At 43.1% G+C, this 23,169-nt stretch overlaps 1 protein-coding gene across 1 annotated transcript in view; it reads left to right on the top strand.

The window, feature by feature from the left end:
* LOC110526097 (anthrax toxin receptor 1) overlaps window positions 1-23,169 on the top strand; it is a 65,191-nt gene that overhangs the window by 10,142 nt on the left and 31,880 nt on the right. The window contains exons 10-12 of the mRNA XM_021606720.3: window positions 9,166-9,264; window positions 10,253-10,322; window positions 22,054-22,132. Coding sequence (XP_021462395.2) covers window positions 9,166-9,264; window positions 10,253-10,322; window positions 22,054-22,132 — 248 coding nt within the window. The remainder of the gene's footprint in view (window positions 1-9,165; window positions 9,265-10,252; window positions 10,323-22,053; window positions 22,133-23,169) is intronic.

Raw genomic sequence — 23,169 nt, 5'->3', positions numbered from 1 at the left:
GTTGATCCATCCTCAGTTTTCTCCTATAACAGCCATTAAACTCTGTAACTGTTTTAAAGTCACCACCATTGGCCTCGTGGTGAAATCCCTGAGCGGTTAACTTCCTCTCCGGGAACTGAGTTTGGAAGGACGCCTGTATTTTTGTAGTGACCGGGTGACACACCACCCAAAGTGTAATGAATAACTTCACCATGCTCAAAGGGATATTCATTGTCTTCTTTTTTGAAACCCATCTACCAATAGGTGGCCTTCTTTGCGAGGCATTGGAAAACCTACCTTTTGTGGTTGAATCTGTGTTTTTAAATTCACTGCTCAACTGAGGGACCTTGCAGATAATTGTATGTGTCGGGGTACAGAGATGTGGTAGTCATTCAAAAACCAGGTTAAACACTATTATTGCACACAGAGTGAGTCCATGCAACTTATTATGTGGCTTGATAAGCACATTTTTAGTCGCACCATGAAAAAGGGGTTGAATACTTTTTGACACAAGACATTTCAGTTTTTAATTTCCTATTCATTTGTACAAAGTTCTAAAAATCATTATTCCACCCTGACTGTATGGGGTATTGTGACACAAAATCTCAATTGAATCCATTTGAAATTCAAGCTGTAACACAACAACATGTGGAAAAAGTCAAGAGGTGGGAATACTCTCTGATGGAGTTGTAGTTATTTGGATCAAACATATGGAATTTCGCCATTTCCGATTATGGTATTTGTCAAAAACTGACACCTGACAGTGAATGTGTTCTGGCCCACTGGTCCAGCTGAGTGGTGGTCATCAGAATATATTATCATAATGCGGTGTGTGAGGTGAGCGCATGGCCGACCAACCATGATGACCAAGGAAGTGACAGAGAGCGTATTGTCCTGAGAAATTAGTGTGTGTGTGTGTGTGTGTGTGTGTGTGTGTGTGTGTGTGTGTGTGCGTCAGGAAATTAGCTGTGCTTCTTTAAGCCTGGCTGCCTCTCTGGCCTAGTTTTCCACATCTGATACCTTAAGTAGCCACTCTGAAAGAAAATGTGTGTGTGTGTGTGTGTGTGTGTGTGAGTGAGTGAGTGAGAGAGAGTGGTCTGGTGTGTGTAGCCAGCAGGATGGATGAGGGCTGACATGACCTTATTAGGACTCACTTACCAGAGTGCTCCTACTGTTCTGTCTCTACAGCAACCAGCGGAAGGGATTAGTGTTCACCAGACATGATCAATGTTCATTATGGAATATGAGAGAATGGGGGCGGGGGGGTTAGAGATACAAAAAGAGAAGACAGAGACGGCCAAGTGCAAGAGGAAGAGAGGAAAAGAGGGAAAGAGCGAGGCAGGGAGGGAGAGAGGGGGAGAGAGTGAGAGGAAGAGAGAGATGGAAGATACAGAGACTGGGAGTGGGAGAGAGTGAGAGAGAGACAGACCCTTCATAAAGACTTGTCTGTATAATAATATGCTAATCAGGATCAGGAACAGCACGTCCTTGCCTGGTCAGCCTGTCCCCAAATGTCCCAAACAGCCTAATTTACTATTTGAATAATGAGAACAGTAATGGTCAGTGAACTAAGAGACATAATAAGTAGATTTAGAGGTTAAGTTGTCAATCAAGAGCAGCAAATGTAAATGTGATGTCTTTAATACAAAGATGACGTTAGATGAAACTCTGGACTAAATCTTTTTAAAACTTTGCAATAATCCAGGACTGTTTCAAGCACTGTCCATTAATCTGAGATGACACAGCTGTCTAAGGCACTGCAACTCAATGATAGAGGCGTCACTACAGACCCTGGTTCGATTCCAGGCTGTATCACAACCGGCCGTGATTGGGAGTCCCATAGGGCGGCGCACAATTGTCCCAGCGTCGTCCAGGTTAGGGTTTGGCCAGTGTAAGCCGTCATTGAAAATAAGAATTTGTTCTTAACTGACTTGCCTAGTTAAATAAATAAAACATTAATTTAAAAAAATACAATATAAATGTGTAAAAGTTTTAATGCATTTTCAATTAAGATATACTCTGGTATTAATTGAAAATACGTTTTCATATTACGGTGTGACAGAGTCATTCTTAACGAAGGTGCTGATAAACATGGGAACATACTGAGGCAATATGAAAGTATTTTTCCAGGACAGAAAATGCCCTAGTCCGGATGCTGTTATGAATGATAAGATGAGGGTAGAGAAGGACTGGGGCTGTTTTTCACCATGAAGCCTAACCAAAAAAGGTTATGAGATGAGATAACAAAATTGCACAGGAAATGTAAGTTAGTGCTACAGTCGCTTCAGGATTTAGATAAGGTTTAACTGTCTATATGGATCTCTCCTCCTGCCATGAGCCCAGCGCACAATGATGGCAGCAAACACACATACATACTAACACACAAACACACATAGACGTTCTTCCAGTCCACACACAAGCACAACCAGACGCTCTTTTAACCAGCATACACACACACGTCCCTCACACTGATATAAAGTGACCAGACCGCACTGCCTGCAAACAGGCCATCAGATTGGACAGTGAACGCCAGCCACGCTATCTAACCTGACAGCACTGATCAGGCACACACACACACACACACACACACACACACACACACACACACACACACACACACACACACACACACACAGGCCAGTGAGAGGTGGTCCTGCTATCTAACCTGACAGCAGAGATTGCTGCTTTCATTAACATCTGACCTCTCACCCCGCCTCCCCCTTCCCTCCCCCTTCTGTCCGCATTTCCCTGTACCCCCAACCCCTCGTCCCCATTACTGTCCCGTCGCACTAACGTGATTGAAGTGGCCACAATCGGACATGCCAAATCCCCCTACAAACACAGACACGCACATGCAAACACACACACAGCCCTGGCCTATCAACACACACAGTTTTGGCCACGCAAGGCGACAAGAGCACTAGTGACAAGTCACAAGCCCCTGACACTCTTATAAGATGGTGTCATACTGAATGGCCACCGTTTTGCGCGCTCTGACCCAACTTTGCTATTTTGTGATTCTTTTGGCGTTTATTGTTACATTATTTTCATGAAATGTATCCGCTATCGTTTCTTATAACTGACAATAACTTTTGAACATCAGATCGGCAGTTAATTACCTAAATTCCGGCTTTGACTCATCTGTACTTGGCTTTTTTGTAATTCCGACCCAATTTTTGGGTTATCCAAGAGGAAACACTGGCGTTATAGAGGCAAGAGAGGGGGAGTACTTGCTAGATGTAGGCGAAGGGAAAACTAGCCTCTGCTTCCCTCCATTCTATTGGTCAATGTACAGTCACCTGATAATAACATGGATGACTTCCGATCGCCGATTTGCTACCAATGGGACTCTTGTAACTGCAATAGTCTCTGCTTTTCTGAAACATGGCTTTCGGACAAGATACCTGATTGTCAAATGTCTTTTCAGCTGTTACTGCGACATTCCACCTCAGGAAAAGAAAAATAACAAGATAGCACTTAACAAACTATGAGGATATAAACAATCAGGAAAACTTGCACCCAGAGGCTACTTTCCTTGTTGCTGGCTATTTTAATTCTGCATCATTAAGTCACGTCATGCCCAACTTCCATCAATACGTCTCCTTTGCCACTAGGGCCGAAAAAGTCCTAGACCTCTATAACTCTACACACAAGCAAGAATACAAGGCTCTCCCTCGTCCCCCAGTCAGCAAATCAGATCATGACTCCGTACTCCTGCTTCCTGTTTACTCGCAGAATGTCAAACGGGAAGTACATGTGACTCGCTCCGTTGAGAATCAGAGATTATGCTGCTGGACTGCTTTGCTAGTGCTGATTGGAATAAGTTCAGAGCCTCCACCGATAACATCGACGAGCTAGCCACCTCTGCCACCGGCTTCATTAGAAATGAATCGGAGACGTTGTCCCCACAGCTGCTTCACCAATCAAAAGCCCTGGTTAACAGAGGTTGGTGCTAAACCAAAGGACAGCGCTACCGCACACAGGGCTGTCACAGACAACCCTAAGGCTACAGCTGAGGACAACAAGTACAAGAAGTCCCGCTATGACCTCCGCAGAGTCATAACATATAGATTTTTTAAAGCTACCAGGCATATTCACAGTCATTTTTAACCTCTTTGAAAAGCTATGAAAAGCTGGTTATGGCACACATCAACTCCATCATCCCAGACCCCCTAGACCCATTCCAGTTTGCATACCGCCCGAACAGATCCACAGACGACGCCATCTCAATTGCACTCCACACTGCCCTCACCCACCTAGATAAGAGGAAGACCTACAGTTGAAGTCGGAAGTTGACATACACCTTAGCCAAATACATTTTAACTCAGTTTTTCACAATGCCTGACATTTAATCCTAGTGAAAGTTAGGATCACCACTTTATTTTAAGAATGTGAAATGTCAGAATAATAGTATTTATTTCAGATTTTTTTTCTTTCATCACATTCACAGTGGGTCAGAAGTTGACATACACTCAGTTAGTATTTGGTAGCATTGCCTTTAAATTGTTTAACTTGGGTGAAACGTTTCAGGTAGCCTTCCACAAGCTTCCCACAATAAGTTGGGTGAATTTTGGCCCATTCCTCCTGACAGAGCTGGTGTAACTAAGACAGGCCTCCTTGCTCGCACACACTTTTTTCAGTTCTGCCCACACATTTTCTATAGGATTGAGGTCAGGACTTTGTGATGGCCCCTCCAATACCTTGACTTTGTTGTCCTTAAGCCATTTTGCCACAACTTTGGAAGTATGCTTGTGGTCATTGTCCCTTTGGAAGACCCATTTGCGACCAAGCTTTAACTTCCTGACTGATGTCTTGAGATGTTGCTTCAATATATCCGTATAATTTTCCTAATTTTCCTATTTCATCATCTATTTTGTGAAGTGCACCAGTCCTTCCTGCAGCAAAGCACCCCCACAACATGATGCTGCCATCCCCGTGCCTCATGGTTGGGATGGTGTTCTTTGGCTTGCAAGCCTCCCCCTTTTTCCTCCAAACATAACAATGGTCATTATGGCCAAACAGACCAGAGGACATTTCTCCAAAAAGTGTGATCTTTGTCCCCATGTGCAGTTGCAAACTGTAGTCTGGCTTTTTTGTTGCGGTTTTTGAGCAGTGGCTTCTTCTTTGCTGAGTGGCCTTTCAGGTTATGTCGATATAGGACTTGTTTTACTGTGGATATAGATACTTTTGTACCTGTTTCCTCCAGCATCTTCACAAGGTCCTTTTCTGTTGTTCTGGGATTGATTTGCACTTTTCGCCCCAAAGTACGTTCATCTCTAGGAGACAGAATGCGTCTACTTCCTGCGCGGTATGACAGCTGCGTTCTCCCATGGTGTTTATACTTGCGTACTATTGTTTGTAGAGATGAACGTGGTACCTTCAGGCGTTTGGAAATTTCTCCCAAGGATGAACCAGACTTGTGGAGGTCTACCATTTTTTTATGAGGTCTTGGCTGATTTCTTTTGAATTTCCCATAATGTCAAGCAAAGAGGCACTGAGTTTGAAGGTAGGCCTTGAAATACATGCACAGGTACACCTCCAATTGACTCAAATGATGTCAATTAGCCTATCAGAAGCTTCTAAGGCCATGACATAATTTTCCTGAATTTTCTAAGCTGTTTAAAGGCACAGTAAATTTAGTGTACGTAAACTTCTGACCCACTGAAATTGTGATACAGTGAATTATAAGTGAAATAATCTGTCTGTAAACAATTGTTGGAAAAATTACTTGTGTCATGCACAAAGTAGATGTCCTAAACGACTTGCCAAATATAGTTTGTTAACAAGAAATTTGTGGAGTAGTTGAAAAACAAGTTTTAATGACTCCAACAAGTGTATGTAAACTTCTGACTTCAACTGTACGTGAGAATGCTGTTCATTGACTACAGCTCAGTGTTCAACACCATTCAGAAAAACAATCCAAGGAATAATCCATAGTGTTGTGTTTCTAGGAAGTTTCATTGGTTCTTGTAGAATACTTTACAATTTCTCCCTTTCTTGTTAATATTCTTAGGTTTATCCTCCAAAAATAGACACAAAACAATTCTGGGAATGAGCAGGCGAATCTTCAATATTTACCCATTGTTCCTCTTTAAAGCATTTAACTATACAGTGGGGCAAAAAAGTATTTAGTCAGCCACCAATTGTGCAAGTTCTCCCACTTAAAAGGATGAGAGAGGCCTATAATTTTCATCATAGGTACACTTCAACTATGACAGACAAATTGAGGAACAAAAAATCCTGAAAATCACATTGTAGGATTTTTAATGAATTTATTTGCAAATTATGGTGGAAAATAAGTATTTGGTCAATAACAAAAGTTTATCTCAATACTTTGTTATATACCCTTTGTTGGCAATGACAGAGGTCAAATGTTTTCTGTAAGTCTTCACAAGGTTTTCACACACTGTTGCTGGTATTTTGGCCCATTCCTCCATGCAGATCTCCTCTAGAGCAGTGATGTTTTGGGGCTGTTACTGGGCAACACGGACTTTCATCTCCCTCCAAAGATTTTCTATGGGGTTGAGATCTGGAGACTGGCTAGGCCACTCCAGGACCTTGAAATGCTTCTTACGAAGCTACTCCTTCGTTGCCCGGGTGTGTTTGGGATCATTGTCATGCTGAAAGACCTAGCCACGTTTCATCTTCAATGCCCTTGCTGATGGAAGGAGGTTTTCACTCAAAATCTCACGATACATGGCCCCATTCATTCTTTCCTTTACACGGATCAGTCGTCCTGGTCCCTTTGCAGACAAACAGCCCCAAAGCATGATGTTTCCACCCCCATGCTTCACAGTAGGTATGATGTTCTTTGGATGCAACTCAGCATTCTTTGTCCTCCAAACACGACGAGTTGAGTTTTTATCAAAAGTTCTATTTTGGTTTCATCTGACCATATGACATTCTCCCAATCTTCTTCTGGATCATCCAAATGCTTTCTAGCAAACTTCAGACGGGCCTGGACATGTACTGGCTTAAGCAGGGGGACATGTCTGGCACTGCAGGATTTGAGTCCCTGGCGGCGTAGTGTGTTACTGATGGTAGGCTTTGTTACTTTGGTCCCAGCTCTCTGCAGGTCATTCACTAGGTCCCCCCGTGTGGTTCTGGGATTTTTGCTCACCGTTCTTGTGATCATTTTGACCCCACAGGTGAGATCTTGCATGGAGCCCCAGATCGAGGGAGATTATCAGTGGTCTTGTATGTCTTCCATTTCCTAATAATTGCTCCCACAGTTGATTTCTTCAAACCAAGCTGCTTACCTATTGCAGATTCAGTCTTCCCAGCCTGGTGCAGGTCTACAATTTTGTTTCTGGTGTCCTTTGACAGCTCTTTGGTCTTGGCCATAGTGGAGTTTGGAGTGTGACTGTTTGAGGTTGTGGACAGATGTCTTTTATACTGATAACAAGTTCAAACAGGTGCCATTAATACAGGTAACGAGTGGAGGACAGAGGAGCCTCTTAAAGAAGAAGTCACAGGTCTGTGAGAGCCAGAAATTTTACAGCGGGTTTGCACGTCACACATTTTTTAAATAAAATGACATTGTAATGTAATGAAGTCCTTCCTTTTCTCCCTCCCAAACCAAATCCATCCCTCTCCACCACCCCTCCCAGTACACCACCCACGTCCAGCTTATTTCCTGGATATACTTTATCTGTTCATTGCTCTAATTTGTATCTCCAAGTTGTTCTTCGTCTTTTCCTCTAAGGGAAGCAGCGTCGCTTTACCCACAGATTGGTCCGCTGTCGTATATAACTGACCGCTCACGCTCTCGTTTGCTTGGGGATATATTGAGTTAGCGATTGTTTTTAGTACTACATTGATATTTATAACTGCATTGTTGGGTTTTGAGCTTGCAAGAAAGGCATTTCACTTTACTTGTCCATGTGACATTAAAACTTGAAACTTAAACAGCACGCGCGCACACACACACACACACACACACACACACACACACACACACACACATGCACTAGATACAGCCAATGAATACAGCTCTCAGCGTCACAGGCAAACGCAAATGTGACCAACAGTGAGAGAAAGAGCAGAACATCTTCAAATGTGGCACTAAATATCACAACATGAAGAACATGAAGGACTTCATTTTTACATTAGTGCTGAACATGACATTCACTTCAATACAGCAACATAACTAATTATGGTGTATTGGTGGCATTTCAGTGAAAGTGACAATGTTTTACCTTAGTTGCCTTGACCTTTTTGAAACACTGTTTTTTCCCTTGTGGGGAACACACACACCATGATGTTTTTATCCAGTGAATTGTACACTTTCTGTAGCTTTAAATGTTAAAGGTGTGGCGAAGGTACATTTCTATTAAGAAGGGATGAGGCTAGAATATGCCTCAGTGCACAGCAAAGATCACACACAAACGTGCATGGAGGAATACACACACAGACACACCGTTGATGTCATAGGTAAGGTCAGAGCTACTCTGTTTCCACTGGTAACCCTGCAGACCGCTTTCTAAGCGAGCGTCCCCCCCCCCCCCCCCCCCCCCCCCTTCTCTACAACAAATGCTGTACACACATAGACACACACACTCACATTCCAGCATATGCTGGTTAGCTTCCATCAATGCGCTTTAGTGGTGCCTGGGGGTACCGAAAGGTCAGAGTCACACACACACATATTCCTGTCCACACACACATACAGTCACTCAAAACCCTCCCGGCTGTGCAGGCAGAGATTTGTGAACAGCAGCACTTTTAGCATTAGCACCAGTGGAGCATATGCCTGTACACACACGCACATCAGCACACACACAACGTTAGCACCAGTGAAGCATATGCTGGTTGTTTTTCTCCAGCTTGAGTTGAGTCTTCCTGAAAGGTTAAGCATGGAGCACATAAGAGAGCAGGCAAAGAGCCCCACACGCACACACACACACACACACACACACACACACACACACACACACACACACACACACACACACACACACACACACACACACACACGGCCTCAGGCTGTGAACACTTTCTAATGTAAAACAGGGCCACATGAGACAAAGGCAGAGAAGTGGCAGAGAAGTGCTGCTGCCATCCTCACGGTCATATTTTTAAAACAAATTTTCACGAGACTACTTTGCTAGAAAAGTATAATGCATTCAAATAATGTTGAATGGTTGGAGATAAATGGTTCTTACCGTTTCTGTTTCTTTCTCTCAGAGTCGTTTCAGGTGGTAGTTCGAGGGAACGGTTTTCTCCACGCCAGAAACACCGACCAGGTCCTCTGTAGCTTCAAACTCAACGACACACACACTCAGGGTGAGACACACAAACATAGATGTTTATGTAAGAAATGGGGACATCATTTTGTCTATAATTATATACTAAGAACATGTCTGATGAATCTGTCTCACACACACAAATGCTCACACACACATGTTTTCTGTGTTTATTTGCAACATGAAAGCTACAGTACACAGTTGAAACAAGTGGTCACTGCTCCTCTGTTTTGGTAAAAAGCTGAGGGATGGCCCTGGAGAAATGTAACCACTCTCAAATTCATAGACAAAGCCATGGACTGACCATCCAATTATAGTTTAAACCATGTTTTCAGGCTATACAGTGTTTGTTAATGCAAACATTGGAGTAAAACAAGCTTATAGTTTGGGTTCTGATGGGTTCCAAAAGTTGAACTAAGCTCATGAGGCATTTATAATTTATATTATTTAAGAATCAATGGGTATGGGCCTACCGACTGGCGCAGCAGTCTAAGGTGTCACTACAGACCCGGGTCTGATCCCGGGCTGTGTCGCAGCCGGCCTTGACCGGGAGACCCATGAGGCGGCACACAATTGGCCCAGCGTCGTCCGGGTTAGGGGAGGGTTTGGCCAGCTGGGATGTTCTTGTCCCATTGTGCTCTAGCTACTCCTTGTGGTGGGCTGGCCGCGTACACGCTGACTTTGGTCGCCAGTTGTACGGTGTTTCCTCCGGCACATTGGTGCAGCTGGCTTCTGGGGTTAAGCGAGCAGTGTGTCAAGAAGCAGTGCGGCTTGGCAGGGTTGTGTTTCGGAGGACGCATGGCTCTTGACTGTTGCCTCTCCCGAGTCCGTACGGGAGTTGCAGTGATGGGACAAGACTGTAACTACCAATTGGATATCACGAAATTGGGGTAAAAACAATCAAAAATAGTGAATCAATGGGTACGTATCATTAATTTACAAGTCCAAAAATGAATGCAGCAACTCAGGATTCTAGCTTTAATATGATGTTAAACCTCTTCAATTAACAGAATATAATGTTTCTTTAGATGAGAGGCCTGCTGGTGTAGAGGAAACTTTCCTGCTCTGTCCTGCTCCTGTTATAAAGGAAGTAGGAAGGTAAGTTACCCCTTTACCTACTGCAGTATTCCAGTGTATTCTTCAATCCTGCGTGGTCCTGGAGTGCTACAGGAAGTTAGGGCATTAGTTCCAGCCTACTAACCTGCACACTCTGTAGCGCTCTGCCAATGCTGCTGGATTGGTAGATTGGTTTAGCAGATCAGTGTCCTTGAACGAATTAGGGCCAAAGTCGTTTGTTGCTGTGATCAATCAGTCACCGCTAACAACCTTAGACAGTAATCAGAGAGAGAAGAGAGAAGAGTTAGAGAGAGGAAAGGAAAGAATAGAGGAGGAGAGATGTAGAGCCTAGGAACATGGTTTAATTAGACTTGGGGGAAAAAAAACGCAGGAGAAAGACAGGGTGTGTGTGCGTCGAGTTTGCTTGTGTGCACGTGAGTGTGTGTATGAACACAGTCACTACGGAAGAGAGAAGTATGCCCTGTCTAAACCCTTCACCCCAGCATCCTCCGTAGCCACCCCAAATTTGAGAGCACCTCAGGGGGCAGAGAAAGATCTACTCTGGGCTGGAAGCTGGGACAAACTGCCCTCCAGCCCAGCACATAATTATACCGCTGTCCCCGACCCACAGACACCTCCAGGTGATCAACTGTCTTGTTGCTGTCACTCAGAAGTCTGAGGAGGGCTTGAGATTTTCTTGACTCGCGGTTAGATCGATTCACCACTGCAACACCACTCTTAAAGACACAATTTGTTTGCAAGCTGTAGCAAGGAGAGAAAGTTTATTATGTGTCTTTGTTTACTGTGACATAGGATTTAGAAGTTGGTTTGGTGAGTGTATTTTATTTCTCAATTTCTTCGTCTGTCATTAGTCAGTCTGCTTAGGGATGGATCAAAATTTACAGAAGAAGAGGGAGGGTCATGCTTTTTAAATTTCAGTCAAAGGGAGGGTTTAGTATTTGTTAAATATAATCCAGTGGAGGGTCAATATTTCCATATTTCTCAGTGCTTAAGAATTAATACCTTATTAGGCTAGATATCGATGTGTGGCTGATGCTGTCCCCCATTTCTGATTCTCCACTTGGCGCGCAATATCATGTGCGCTTATAGGCTATTTAATGTAGTCTCAATCATTATCCATAACCTATAGGCTATAGGCTACAAAGTGCATGCTCGGAGAAGCACAAAGGTTATATTTTTAAGATAGCTGCTGGGATGGTGTAAATTAAACTAAACTGCATTACACACTGCAGGGGATATTCCAACCCTGAGTCCCAGCCTGCTCTGCTCTTGCTGATCAAAAAAAATGTTTTTGTGTGCTGCTTAACCAATGGCTGTGCTGTGTAGGAGGAGGAGAGTCAAAGGTTTCTTCTGACATTGTTTGTTGTTGATTAAGCCTAGTCCAAAAATCTTGCACGTGGACTAGCCTATAGCCTAAATTCTGTTCAGTTTGAGAATGAGAGCGTGAAGATTAGGAGGAGGACCAGAGGTCAACTTTGATAGCTTGCTATTACTATATTTGATTTGATTAAAAACAATAGGTTTCTTGCCTATTATGTATTTATCAGAGTTATTAAACTCTCAATAAGCCAGATTCAAGTCATTTAGAATGTGGTGCTGAAACATGATTCAACAGACACAATAACCCATATACTGTATGTTTACACATTTATTAAAAAAACAAAAAAACAGAAATACCTTATTTACATAAGTATTCAGACCCTTTGCTATGAGACTTGAAATTGAGCTCCGGTGCATCCTGTTTCCATTGATCATCCTTGAGTCCACCTGTTGTAAATGCAATTGATTGTACATGATTTGGAAAAGATTACCAACCTTATAAGTCCCCACAGTTGAGAGTGCCTGCCAGAGCATAAACCAAGCCATGAGGTCAAAGGAATTGTCCGTAGAGCTCCAATACATGATTGTTGGAGACTTTTATCTCCCTCACCAACTTTAAACATCTGCTATCTGAGCAGCTAACCGATCGCTGCAGCTGTACATAGTCCATCGGTAAATAGCCCACCCAATTGACCTACAGTGCCTTGCGAAAGTATTCGGCCCCCTTGAACTTTGCGACCTTTTGCCACATTTCAGGCTTCAAACATAAAGATATAAAACTGTATTTTTTTGTGAAGAATCAACAACAAGTGGGACACAATCATGAAGTGGAACGACATTTATTGGATATTTCAAACTTTTTTAACAAATCAAAAACTGAAAAATTGGGCGTGCAAAATTATTCAGCCCCCTTAAGTTAATACTTTGTAGCGCCACCTTTTGCTGCGATTACAGCTGTAAGTCGCTTGGGGTATGTCTCTATCAGTTTTGCACATCGAGAGACTGAAATCTTTTCCCATTCCTCCTTGCAAAACAGCTCGAGCTCAGTGAGGTTGGATGGAGAGCATTTGTGAACAGCAGTTTTCAGTTCTTTCCACAGATTCTCGATTGGATTCAGGTCTGGACTTAGAATGGCAAAGTCAAACACCTGGATATGTTTATTTTTTAACCATTCCATTGTAGATTTTGCTTTATGTTTTGGATCATTGTCTTGTTGGAAGACAAATCTCCGTCCCAGTCTCAGGTCTTTTGCAGACTCCATCAGGTTCTTCCAGAATGGTCCTGTATTTGGCTCCATCCATCTTCCCATCAATTTGAACCATCTTCCCTGTCCCTGCTGAAGAAAAGCAGGCCCAAACCATGATGTTGCCACCACCATGTTTGACAGTGGGGATGGTGTGTTCAGCTGTGTTGTTTTTACGCCAAACATAACGTTTTGCATTGTTGCCAAAAAGTTGCATTTTGGTTTCATCTGACCAGAGCACTTTCTTCCACATGTTTGGTGTGTCTCCCAGGTGGCTTGTGGCAAACTTTAAACAACACTTTTTATGGATATCTTTAAGAAATGGCTTTCTTCTTGCCACTCTTCCATAAAGGCCAGATTTGTGCAATATACGACTGATTGTTGTCCTATGGACAGAGTCTCCCACCTCAGCTGTAGATCTCTGCAGTTCATCCAGAGTGATCATGGGCCTCTTGGCTGCATCTCCGATCAGTCTTCTCCTTGTATAAGCTGAAAGTTTAGAGGGACGGCCAGGTCTTGGTAGATTTGCAGTGGTCTGATACTCCTTCCATTTCAATATTATCGCTTGCACATTGCTCCTTGGGATGTTTAAAGCTTGGGAAATCTTTTTGTATCCAAATCCGGCTTTAAACTTCTTCACAACAGTATCTCGGACCTGCCTGGTGTGTTCCTTGTTCTTCATGATGCTCTCTGCGCTTTTAACGGTCCTCTGAGACTATCACAGTGCAGGTGCATTTATACGGAGACTTGATTACACACAGGTGGATTGTATTTATCATCATTAGTCATTTAGGTCAACATTGGATCATTCAGAGATCCTCACTGAACTTCTGGAGAGAGTTTGCTGCACTGAAAGTAAAGGGGCTGAATAATTTTGCACGCCCAATTTTTCAGTTTTTGATTTGTTAAAAAAGTTTGAAATATCCAATAAATGTCGTTCCACTTCATGATTGTGTCCCACTTGTTGTTGATTCTTCACACAAAAATACAGTTTTATATATTTATGTTTGAAGCCTGAAATGTGGCAAAAGGTCGCAAAGTTCAAGGGGGCCGAATACCTTCGCAAGGCACTGTACCTCATCCCCATACTGTTTTTATTTATTTACTTTTCTGCTCTTTTGCACACCAGTATCTCTACCTGCACATGACCATCTGATCATTTATCACTCCAGTGTTAATCTGCTAAATTGTAATTATTTGCCTACCTCCTCATGCCTTTTGCACACAATGCATATAGACTCTTTTTTTTCTTTTTTCTACTGTGTTATTGACTTGTTTATTGTTTACTCCATGTGTAACTCTGTGTTGTTGTCTGTTCACACTGCTATGCTTTATCTTGGCCAGGTCGCAGTTGTAAATGAGAACTTGTTCTCAACTAGCCTACCTGGTTAAATAAAGGTTAAATAAAATTTTAAAAAACAATTGTGTGGAGGCACAGATCTGGGGAAAAGTACCCAAAAATGTCTGCAGCATTGAAAGTGCCAAAGAACACAGTGGCCTCCATAATTCTTAAATGGAAGAAGTTTGGAACCACCAAGACTTTTCCTAGAGCTGGCCGCCCAGCCAAACTGAGCAATTGGGGGAGAAGGGCCTTGTTCAGGGAGGTGACTAAGAACCCAATGGTCTCTATGACAGAGCTCCAAAGTTCCTATGTGGAGATGGGAGAACCTTCCAGAAGGACAGCCATCTCTACAGCACTCCACCAATCAGGCCTTTATGGTAGAGTGGCCAGACAGATGCCACTCCTCAGTAAAAGGCACATGACAGCCCACTTGGAGTTAGCTAAAAGGCACATAAAGGACTCTCAGACCATGAGAAACAAGATTCTCTGATCTGATGAAACCAAGATTGAACTCTTTGGCCTGTATGCCAAGCGTCACATCTGGAGTAAACCTGGCACCGCTCATCACCTGGCCAATACCATCCCTAAGGTGAAGCATGGTGGTGGCAGCATCATGCTGTGGGGATATATTTCAGTGGCAGGGAGACTAGTTAGGATCGATGGAAAGATGAACGGCGCAAAGTACAGAGAGAAACCTGATGAAAACCTGCTCCAGTGTGCTCAGGACATCAGACTGGGGTGGAGCTTCACCTTCCAACAGGACAATGACCCTAAGCACACAGCCAAGACAATGTAGGAGTGGCTTCGGGTCAAGTCTCTGAGTGTCCTTGACTGGCCCAGCCAGAGCCTGGACTTGAACACAATCAAACATCTCTGGAGAGACCTGAAAAATGAGAGAAACTCCCCAAATACAGGTGTGCTAAGCTTGTAGCATCATATCCAAGAAGACTCAATACGGAAGTGGTCAGATGCTACGCTACAGGACTGTTTTGCTAGCACAGACTGGAATATGCTTCAGGATTTATCCAATGGCATTGAGGAGTTTACCACCTCAGTCACCGGCTTCGTCAATAACTGCACCGATGGCGTCGTCCCCTCAGCGACCGCACGTACGTATCCCAACCAGAAGCCATGGATTACAGGCAACATCCGCACCAAGCTAAAGGCTAAAGCTGCCGCTTTCAAGGAGCGGGACACTAATCCGGACGCTTATAAGAAATCCTGCTATGCCCTCAGACGAACCATCAAACAGGCAAAGCGTCAATACAGGACTAAGATTGAATTATACTACACCGGCTCTGACGCTTGTCGGATGTGGCAGGGCTTGCAAACTATTACAGACTACAAAGGGAAACCCAGCCGCAAGCTGCCCCGTGACGCGAGTCTACCAGATGAGCTAAATGCCTTTTATGCTCGCTTCGAGGCAAGCAACACTGAAACATGCATGAGAGCACCAGCTGTTTGATCACGCTCTCTTTAGCCAAGGTGAGCAAGACCTTTAAACAGGTCAACATTCACAAAGCCGCGGGCCAGACGGATTACCAGGAAGTGTACTCAAAGCATGCGCAGACCAACAAAGCAGACCAACAAAGCATGTGCAGACCAGTCTTCACTGACATTTTGAAACTCTCCCTGACCGAGTCTATAATACCTACATGTTTCATACAGACCACCATAGTCCCTGTGCCCAAGAAAGCGAAGGTAATGTGCCTAAATGATTACCGCCCCAAAGCACTGAAGTTATTTTAAAGGCTGCTCATCAACACCATCATACCAGAAACTCTAGACCCACTCCAATTCGCAACAGATCCACAGATGACGCAATCTCAATCGCAATCCACACTGCCCTTTCCCACCTGGACTAAAGGAACACGTATGTGAGAATGCTGTTCTTTGACTACAGCTCAGTGTTCAACACCATAGTGCCCACAAAGCTCATCACTAAGCTAAGGAGCCTGGGACTGAACATCTCTCTCTGCAACTGGATCTTGGACTTCCTGACTGGCCACCCTCAGGTGGTAAGGGTAGGAAGCAACACATCTGCCATGCTGATACTTAACACGGGGGCCCCTCAGGGGTGCGTGCTTAGGCCACTCCTGTACTCCCTGTTCACCGACAGCTGCATGGCCAACCATGACTCCAACACCGTCATTAGGTTTGCTGACAACACAACAGTGGTAGGCCTGATCACAGACAACGATGAGATAGCCTATAGGGAGGAGGTCAGAGACCTGGCAATGTGGTGCTAGGAAAACAACCTCTCCCTCAATATGAACAAGACAAAGGAGTTGATTGTGGACTACAGGAAAAAGTGGTCTGAACAGGCCTGAAAATGCACCCCTGCCTGGTATGGCAACTGCTCGGTATCTGATCGTAAGGCGCTACAGAGGGTAGTGTGTATGGCCCAGTACATCACTTGTGCCAAGCTTCCTTTCATCCAGGACCTATTTATTAAGCGGTGTCAGAGGAAAGCCTACTTACAAGCCCTTAACCAACAATGCAGTTCAAGAAATAGACTATTCTCTCTGCTATCGCACGGCAATCAGTACCGGAGTGCAAAGTCTATGTCCAAAAGGCTCCTTAAAAGCTTCTATCCCCAAGCCTTAAGGCTATTGAACAATTTCTCAAATGACCACCCGGACTATTTACATTGACCCCCCTTTGTTTTTACACTGCTACTACTCACTGTTTATTATCTATTCATGGTCTCTTTACCCCTACCTGCAGTGCCTTGCAAAAGTATTCATCCCCATTGGCTTTTTTCCTATTTTGTTGCATTACAACCTGTAATTGAAATAGATTTTTATTTACATTTCATGTAATGGACATACACAAAACAGTCCAAATTGGTGAAGTGAAATTAAAAAAAGATCTTGTTTCAAAAAATTTGAGGAAAAAAAAATGGAAAAGTGGTGCATGAATATGTATTCACCCCCTTTGCTATGAAGCCTCGAATTAAGATATGGTGCAACCAATTACCTTCAGAAGTCACATAATTAGTTAAATAAAGTCCATCTGTGTGCAATCTAAGTGTCACATGATCTGTCACATGATCTCAGTATATATACACCTGTTCTGAAACGAAGTCTGTAACACCACTAAGCAAGGGGCACCACCACCAAGCAAGTGGCACCATGAAGACCAAGGAGCTCTCCAACAGGTCAGGGAGAAAGTTGTGGAGAAGTACAGATCAGGGTTGGGTTGTAAAAAATATGAGTATCTGTCCACAAGACCAATTCTGAGAGATTCCCCAAACATATGGAAGAAGTTACTCTGGTCAGGTTCGACTAAAATTGAGCTTTTGGCCATCAAGGATAACGCTATGTCTGGCACAAACCCAACACCTTTCATCACCCCGAGAACACCATCCACACAGTGAAGCATGTTGGTGGCAGCATCACGCTGGGATGTTTCATTGACAGGGACTGGGAAACTGGTGATGGATGGCGCTAAATACAGGGAAATTCTTGAGGGAAACCTGTTTCAGTCTTCCAGAGATTTGAGACTGGGACGGAGGTTCATGTTCCAGCAGGACAATGACCCTAAGCATACCGCTGGTTTAAGGGGAAACACTTAAATGTCTTGGAATGTCCTAGTCAAAGCCCGGACCTCAATTGACCTCAATTGAATTGAGAATCTGTGGTAAGACTTAAAACCTCTTAAGGATCCTCCCCCTTTTTTCTATTTTCGCCTAAAATGACATACCCAAATCTAACTGCCTGTAACTCAGGCCCTGAAGCAAGAATAAGCATATTATTGGTACCATTTGAAAGTAAACACTTTGACATTTGTGGAAATGTGAAAGGAATGTAGGAGAATATAACACAATAGATCTGGTAAAAGATAATACAAAGAAAAAAACAACCGTTCTTTTGTATTTTTTTTGTTAACTGCTAGCTACTCTTCTTCCGTGGCTTAACCCAACGAGAGAAGTGTTTCCCTAAAAGCTGTCTTTGTTTAAACATCTTCTATTGTACAGAATGTGAATAGCTTAACCAATTGATAGTGACAGACTTAGATTACTTCCCAAGCAAAATCAGCCTCAAAGAAATTAAACAATGAAATACAGTGCATTAGGAAAGTATTCAGACTCCATTACTTTTTCCACATTTTGTTACGTTAAAGACATATTCTAAAATGTATTAAAATGTTTTCCCCCCTCATCAATCTACACACAATACCCCATAATGACGAAGCAAAATCAGTTTTAGAATTTTTTGCAAAATTATAAAATAAAAAACTAAAGTATTCAGATATTTTACTCAGTACTTTGTTGAAGCACCTTTCGCACCTTTCAAATTTGATTTGTAATATATGCATATCCTTGCTTCCCTGAAGCAACAGGCAGTTAGATATGGGTATGTCATTTTAGGCTAAAATGGATAAAAAGGGGTGGGATCCTTAAGTTATTTAATAGCTTACATTTTTCTGTGTCTGTCTGGTGTGGAAAGATAGGCCTAACTTTTTTTTAAGTACCATGCTCAGTTGCCTAATGATGGCTCAGATTTATTAATTATTTGCAAACAGGGACAGTTTCGTTGCAAACAAGACACACTGATTTGGCATTGGAGAAACGTGACAAGATAAACACATAGGCCTATCTCTCTGTCCATTCTCAGCTTGTAATTTCAGTAATTTGTGTGGTATTAAGTTTCTGGTGATATGTAAAAAAAAAAAAAAAAAAGGTTGAATTGCATGAACATATTTTAAAAGGCACAATGCTTTTAATATAAAAGAGATCTTTCCACCCCTACTCTTGTCCACACGGTTTGCAAACCCACAACCTTCTGGCCCGTAGCCCACGTTGACACGTAATGCTTACTGAACAAATAACTTATTCTAAAACTGCATATCTAAAACTCTGGTCTGTCCAAGAAGCGAGGGTAAACAGTAGACATGTTCTCTTCTATTCACTTTGTTTTCATTATTATTTTGGTTATAGGGGAGGGTCACTTTTTTTTCAAGCTCTCAGGGACGGTTTAGGTAAAATACGTTTTGCTGAAGGGAGGGCCATCTATTTGCATTTCAGGGGTCTGATTTTCTCAATATAACCCTTATTATAAATCATGTTCACTCCCTTAAACCAACTGCTTGTATACTGTTCAGCAAAAACTAGAAGGGTAGAAAGGAGCAGTCAATACCTGGCTGTCAGGTTGGCTGGTGCCCACAACCACAGCCACACCCCCCCACTCCCTATGGGCATAATTGTGCTGCTTCTCCATTTCTGTGCCCATAATGGTGCCCATGAGTCTCTGTGTTGTTCTATTACTGTTACTGAGTCACCCCATTAGCACATGCTCGACCAACAACACTTGGGGCATGTGAGTAAGAGGAAATCAACTGTGAACAACCCAAGGGCGAGACGATGAGGCCTGTTTTTATGTGTTTACCCTAAAGGTCATCATATTTCTATCTTTCACACTTGTCTGAAAATGCAAAATCATAAGGTTATTTTTAAAAACATGATGGTTGATGGTTTGGTTATGTGTCATTAACAATACTGTATGTCAAACTGCACTTAGTATACCAAACCCCTCCCCTTTTTGCCCTCAGAACAGACTCAATTTGTCAGGGCATGGACTCTACAAGGTGTCGAAAGTGTTCCACAGTGATGCTGGCCCATGTTGACTTCAATGTTGTGTCAAGTTGGCTGGATGTCCTTTGATAGTGGGACCATTCTTGATAAACACGGGAAACTGATGAGCGTGAAAAACCCAGCAGCTTTGCAGTTCTTGACACAAACCGGTGCACCTGGCACCTACTACCATACCCCGTTTAAAGGCACTTAAATTCTTTGTCTTGCCCATTCACCCTCTGAACGGCACACATACACAATCTATGTCTCAATTATCTCAATGCTTAAAAATCCTTCTTTAACCTGTCTCCTCCCCTTCATATACACTGTTTGAAGTGGATTTAACAAGTGACATCACTAAGGGATCATAGCTTTCACCTGGATTCACCTGGTCAGTCTATGTCATGGAAAGAGCAGGTGTTTTAATGTTTTGAATACTCAGTGTATATTTGAAATGTTTAAGAGCATTTGAGGGCCCATGAGATGTAAGCCCCCCCCACCCACCCACCCACACACACACACACACACACACACACACACACACACACACACACACACACACACACCCCTCAGCCCTGTCTCATATGATGAAGTCATCATTGCTGCTGTCACGCAAGCATATGGTGACTGGAAACCTTCTGGAAGAAGCTACACAAACACATATACACACACACTCATGGCGGAGGGCTGATTGATGGGTGGTACGATGGCTCTGTCACCAGGGTGCTGATCGCACGCTGTGCCCCCTGCCTGCCCAGAGAGAGAAAGAGGGAGAGAGAGAGAGCGAGAGATAGAGATAGAGGTACAGAGGCAAAAGAAAAGGGGGAAAAGGGAGAGGGAATACATATTTTTCTGTGAGTCTCAGTAGTGATCTCTGGTTTTCTCTTGTTTTCTCTCTCCATTCTGTTAGAGAGAGAGGGAGGGGGAGGTCCTAGAAGGGAGTCTGGGGGGATGTACTCCCTCTCGCCTCTCCTCCCCTCCTCACCTCCCCCTTCTCCCTTTTCCATTTCCTGTCTTTGTCTGCTCCCTCCTTTCTCATCCACCCTCAAATGACCTCAACCCCCCTTCCCCTAGCCTCCCCCTTCCCTTCCCTCCCCTCCCTCAGTCCTAAACCACACTCTCAATGACCCCTCTCTTCTCTTGCCTCCTAAATCATTACAACTCACTTACACACTCTCCTCTCAAATATCAACCCACCAACCTCAAATCACTATTTAGTAGAGTTTTTTTTTGCAACAACCCTACACACACAAACAAACACACACACACACACACACACACACACAAACACACATGTACATTCCTCCCCTCTGTATGTGTCTCCACGATCTGTGTTGTAGATAGAAGCACTAACATTAGGGCGGGGAAGTCGTTCAGTGGCCTAATGACAACTTTCCACATTGGGACTCTGGAATCAACCCAAAGTCCACAGGTCCCATCCTTTTTAAAGACTTGCTGGCAGTCGACAATGCAATCCTAACAAATGTTACTTTGCTACCCTGACCCCGTAAAGACGCATTCCCCAACACGGTAAGCCTTACAGGTCCCATACCGAACCAAAGTCCACAGGGCCAAATGTGATGGCTGTCCGAAAGCAGATATTAGTGAAAGAGAGCAAGAACAGACAGAGACGGAGACAGGAATGTGTTAATGGCCTAGATCTTATTCATGCTTCAGATTTCTAAAGAAAGCCATGAGTATCAAACGTAGATCTGTGTGCAGGTGGGCATCCACGTGTCCCTTGACATGATGCATGTAATGTCTTGCGTTCATGCTACAGCCTCATTTCTACCTTTATCTTCAAAACAGAAACTATTTTCCCAATTAGCGAACATGCAATTGTGCAACTTCAGCAAGTATTTTGAGTAAGTATTCTTGGTCCTAGAGTCATGAAATGTTCAGAGTACATTGAGGGGAGTTACTGCTAAAATTGGCAAAGATGTTGTTACAAGTTTTTCATACGACAGCGACGTTATGCAAGTATGCAACGCAATAACTCAATTAACTATGCAAAATGGCGATCCTGCGTGATTGCATAGAGACTCAAATTGTGGGCTGCACATATTGGTACGCAAGTACGCAGAACAGCCATTGTAAGTAACTAATTGTGTACTTGCATTGTTTACTTACAGTACATAAGGTATATTAAGCTTAAGTCTGAAAAGAGCATGGATGTGTTTTTTTCAGGGGATTTGGGGGGGCAAAAAATATGGGTTCTGAAATGTGTGTTGTGAGGGTTGATGGGTAATGTAGTGCTGTGTGTGTGTTGCAGGGTGATCTATCTACAGGTCAGTATGAATGAAGGACTCTCCTACATCACCAGTTCTGTTCACATCACCACCATCGAATGTGTGAGTACAGCGATGTTCAACAACATGAACAAAGGCTCCAAAAGTGACAGAATAATAATAATTGTCTGGGACTTCCTGTGTGGAAGCACCTCATGCTTTCAATATACTTTGTATCCCTTATTTACTCAAGTGTTTCCTTTATTTCGGCAGTTACCTGTAGAGTGAAGGGAGAGGTATCGCTCGAGTCGCAACAAAATGAAATATAACTTTGCGAATGACACAGTTTCATGTGCACAACATTGAAAGACCTGCGTCACTATAATAAGAGCTTTTCCAGTTCTAACGGGATATATTTGAGTATTTCCGTGGCCTTTGTTCATGTGTTTTACGGGCTCCCATACCACACAACGAGGATGAAGAAGGGATTTTCTGTTTTGGGTTTCTCAAAAACATGTGAAATCACAAAAAAGTTGATTGGACCCTTCTTCTATAACACACCATTTACATCAAAAATGTTGATTTTGTTGTAAAAAAAAAAAAAAACTTATTTGGGGCGGCAGGTAGTCTAGTGGTTAGAGTGTTGGGCCAGTAACCAAAAGGTTACTGGATTGAATCCCCGAGCTGACAAGGTAAAAATCTGTTGTTCTGCCCCCTGAACAAGGCAGTTTTCCTAGGCCGTTTTCCTAGGCCGTCATTGCAAATAAGAATTTGTTCTTATTCACTTACTTGCATAGTTAAATAAATAAAAAATAAGCACTAAAGCAACGTTCTGAAATGGTAAGCAACATTCAGCAACACATATCCTGAAGCAATTCAAAATAATGTTCTTTGGTATAATCTTGCCCTTTTTGTATTTCTGTTCTTCCTATAGTTTCCTCCTCTTTTTTCCCTCTGCCTATTCTCTGCGGTCTCCTCTGCTCTCTCTGTCATCAGAGGAGGCTGTGGGTATGTTCTCTCCTTCATCTTTTGATCTGTCTGTAGTCACACCAGAATTGTACCGTAATCCAGTAAACAACCCCCCTTCAATCTCATCTCAGTCTAACTCCAAACAAGATACCATATTGGTTTGCAATTACACCTTTGCTGTGTCTCTCTGT

Source organism: Oncorhynchus mykiss, chromosome 1, assembly GCF_057628025.1.
Source record: "Oncorhynchus mykiss isolate SJ-2025 chromosome 1, ASM5762802v1, whole genome shotgun sequence".
Lineage (NCBI taxonomy): Eukaryota > Metazoa > Chordata > Actinopteri > Salmoniformes > Salmonidae > Oncorhynchus > Oncorhynchus mykiss.
Note: the sequence above shows the minus strand (reverse complement) of the source record. Positions and strands in the feature narration are given on the sequence as shown.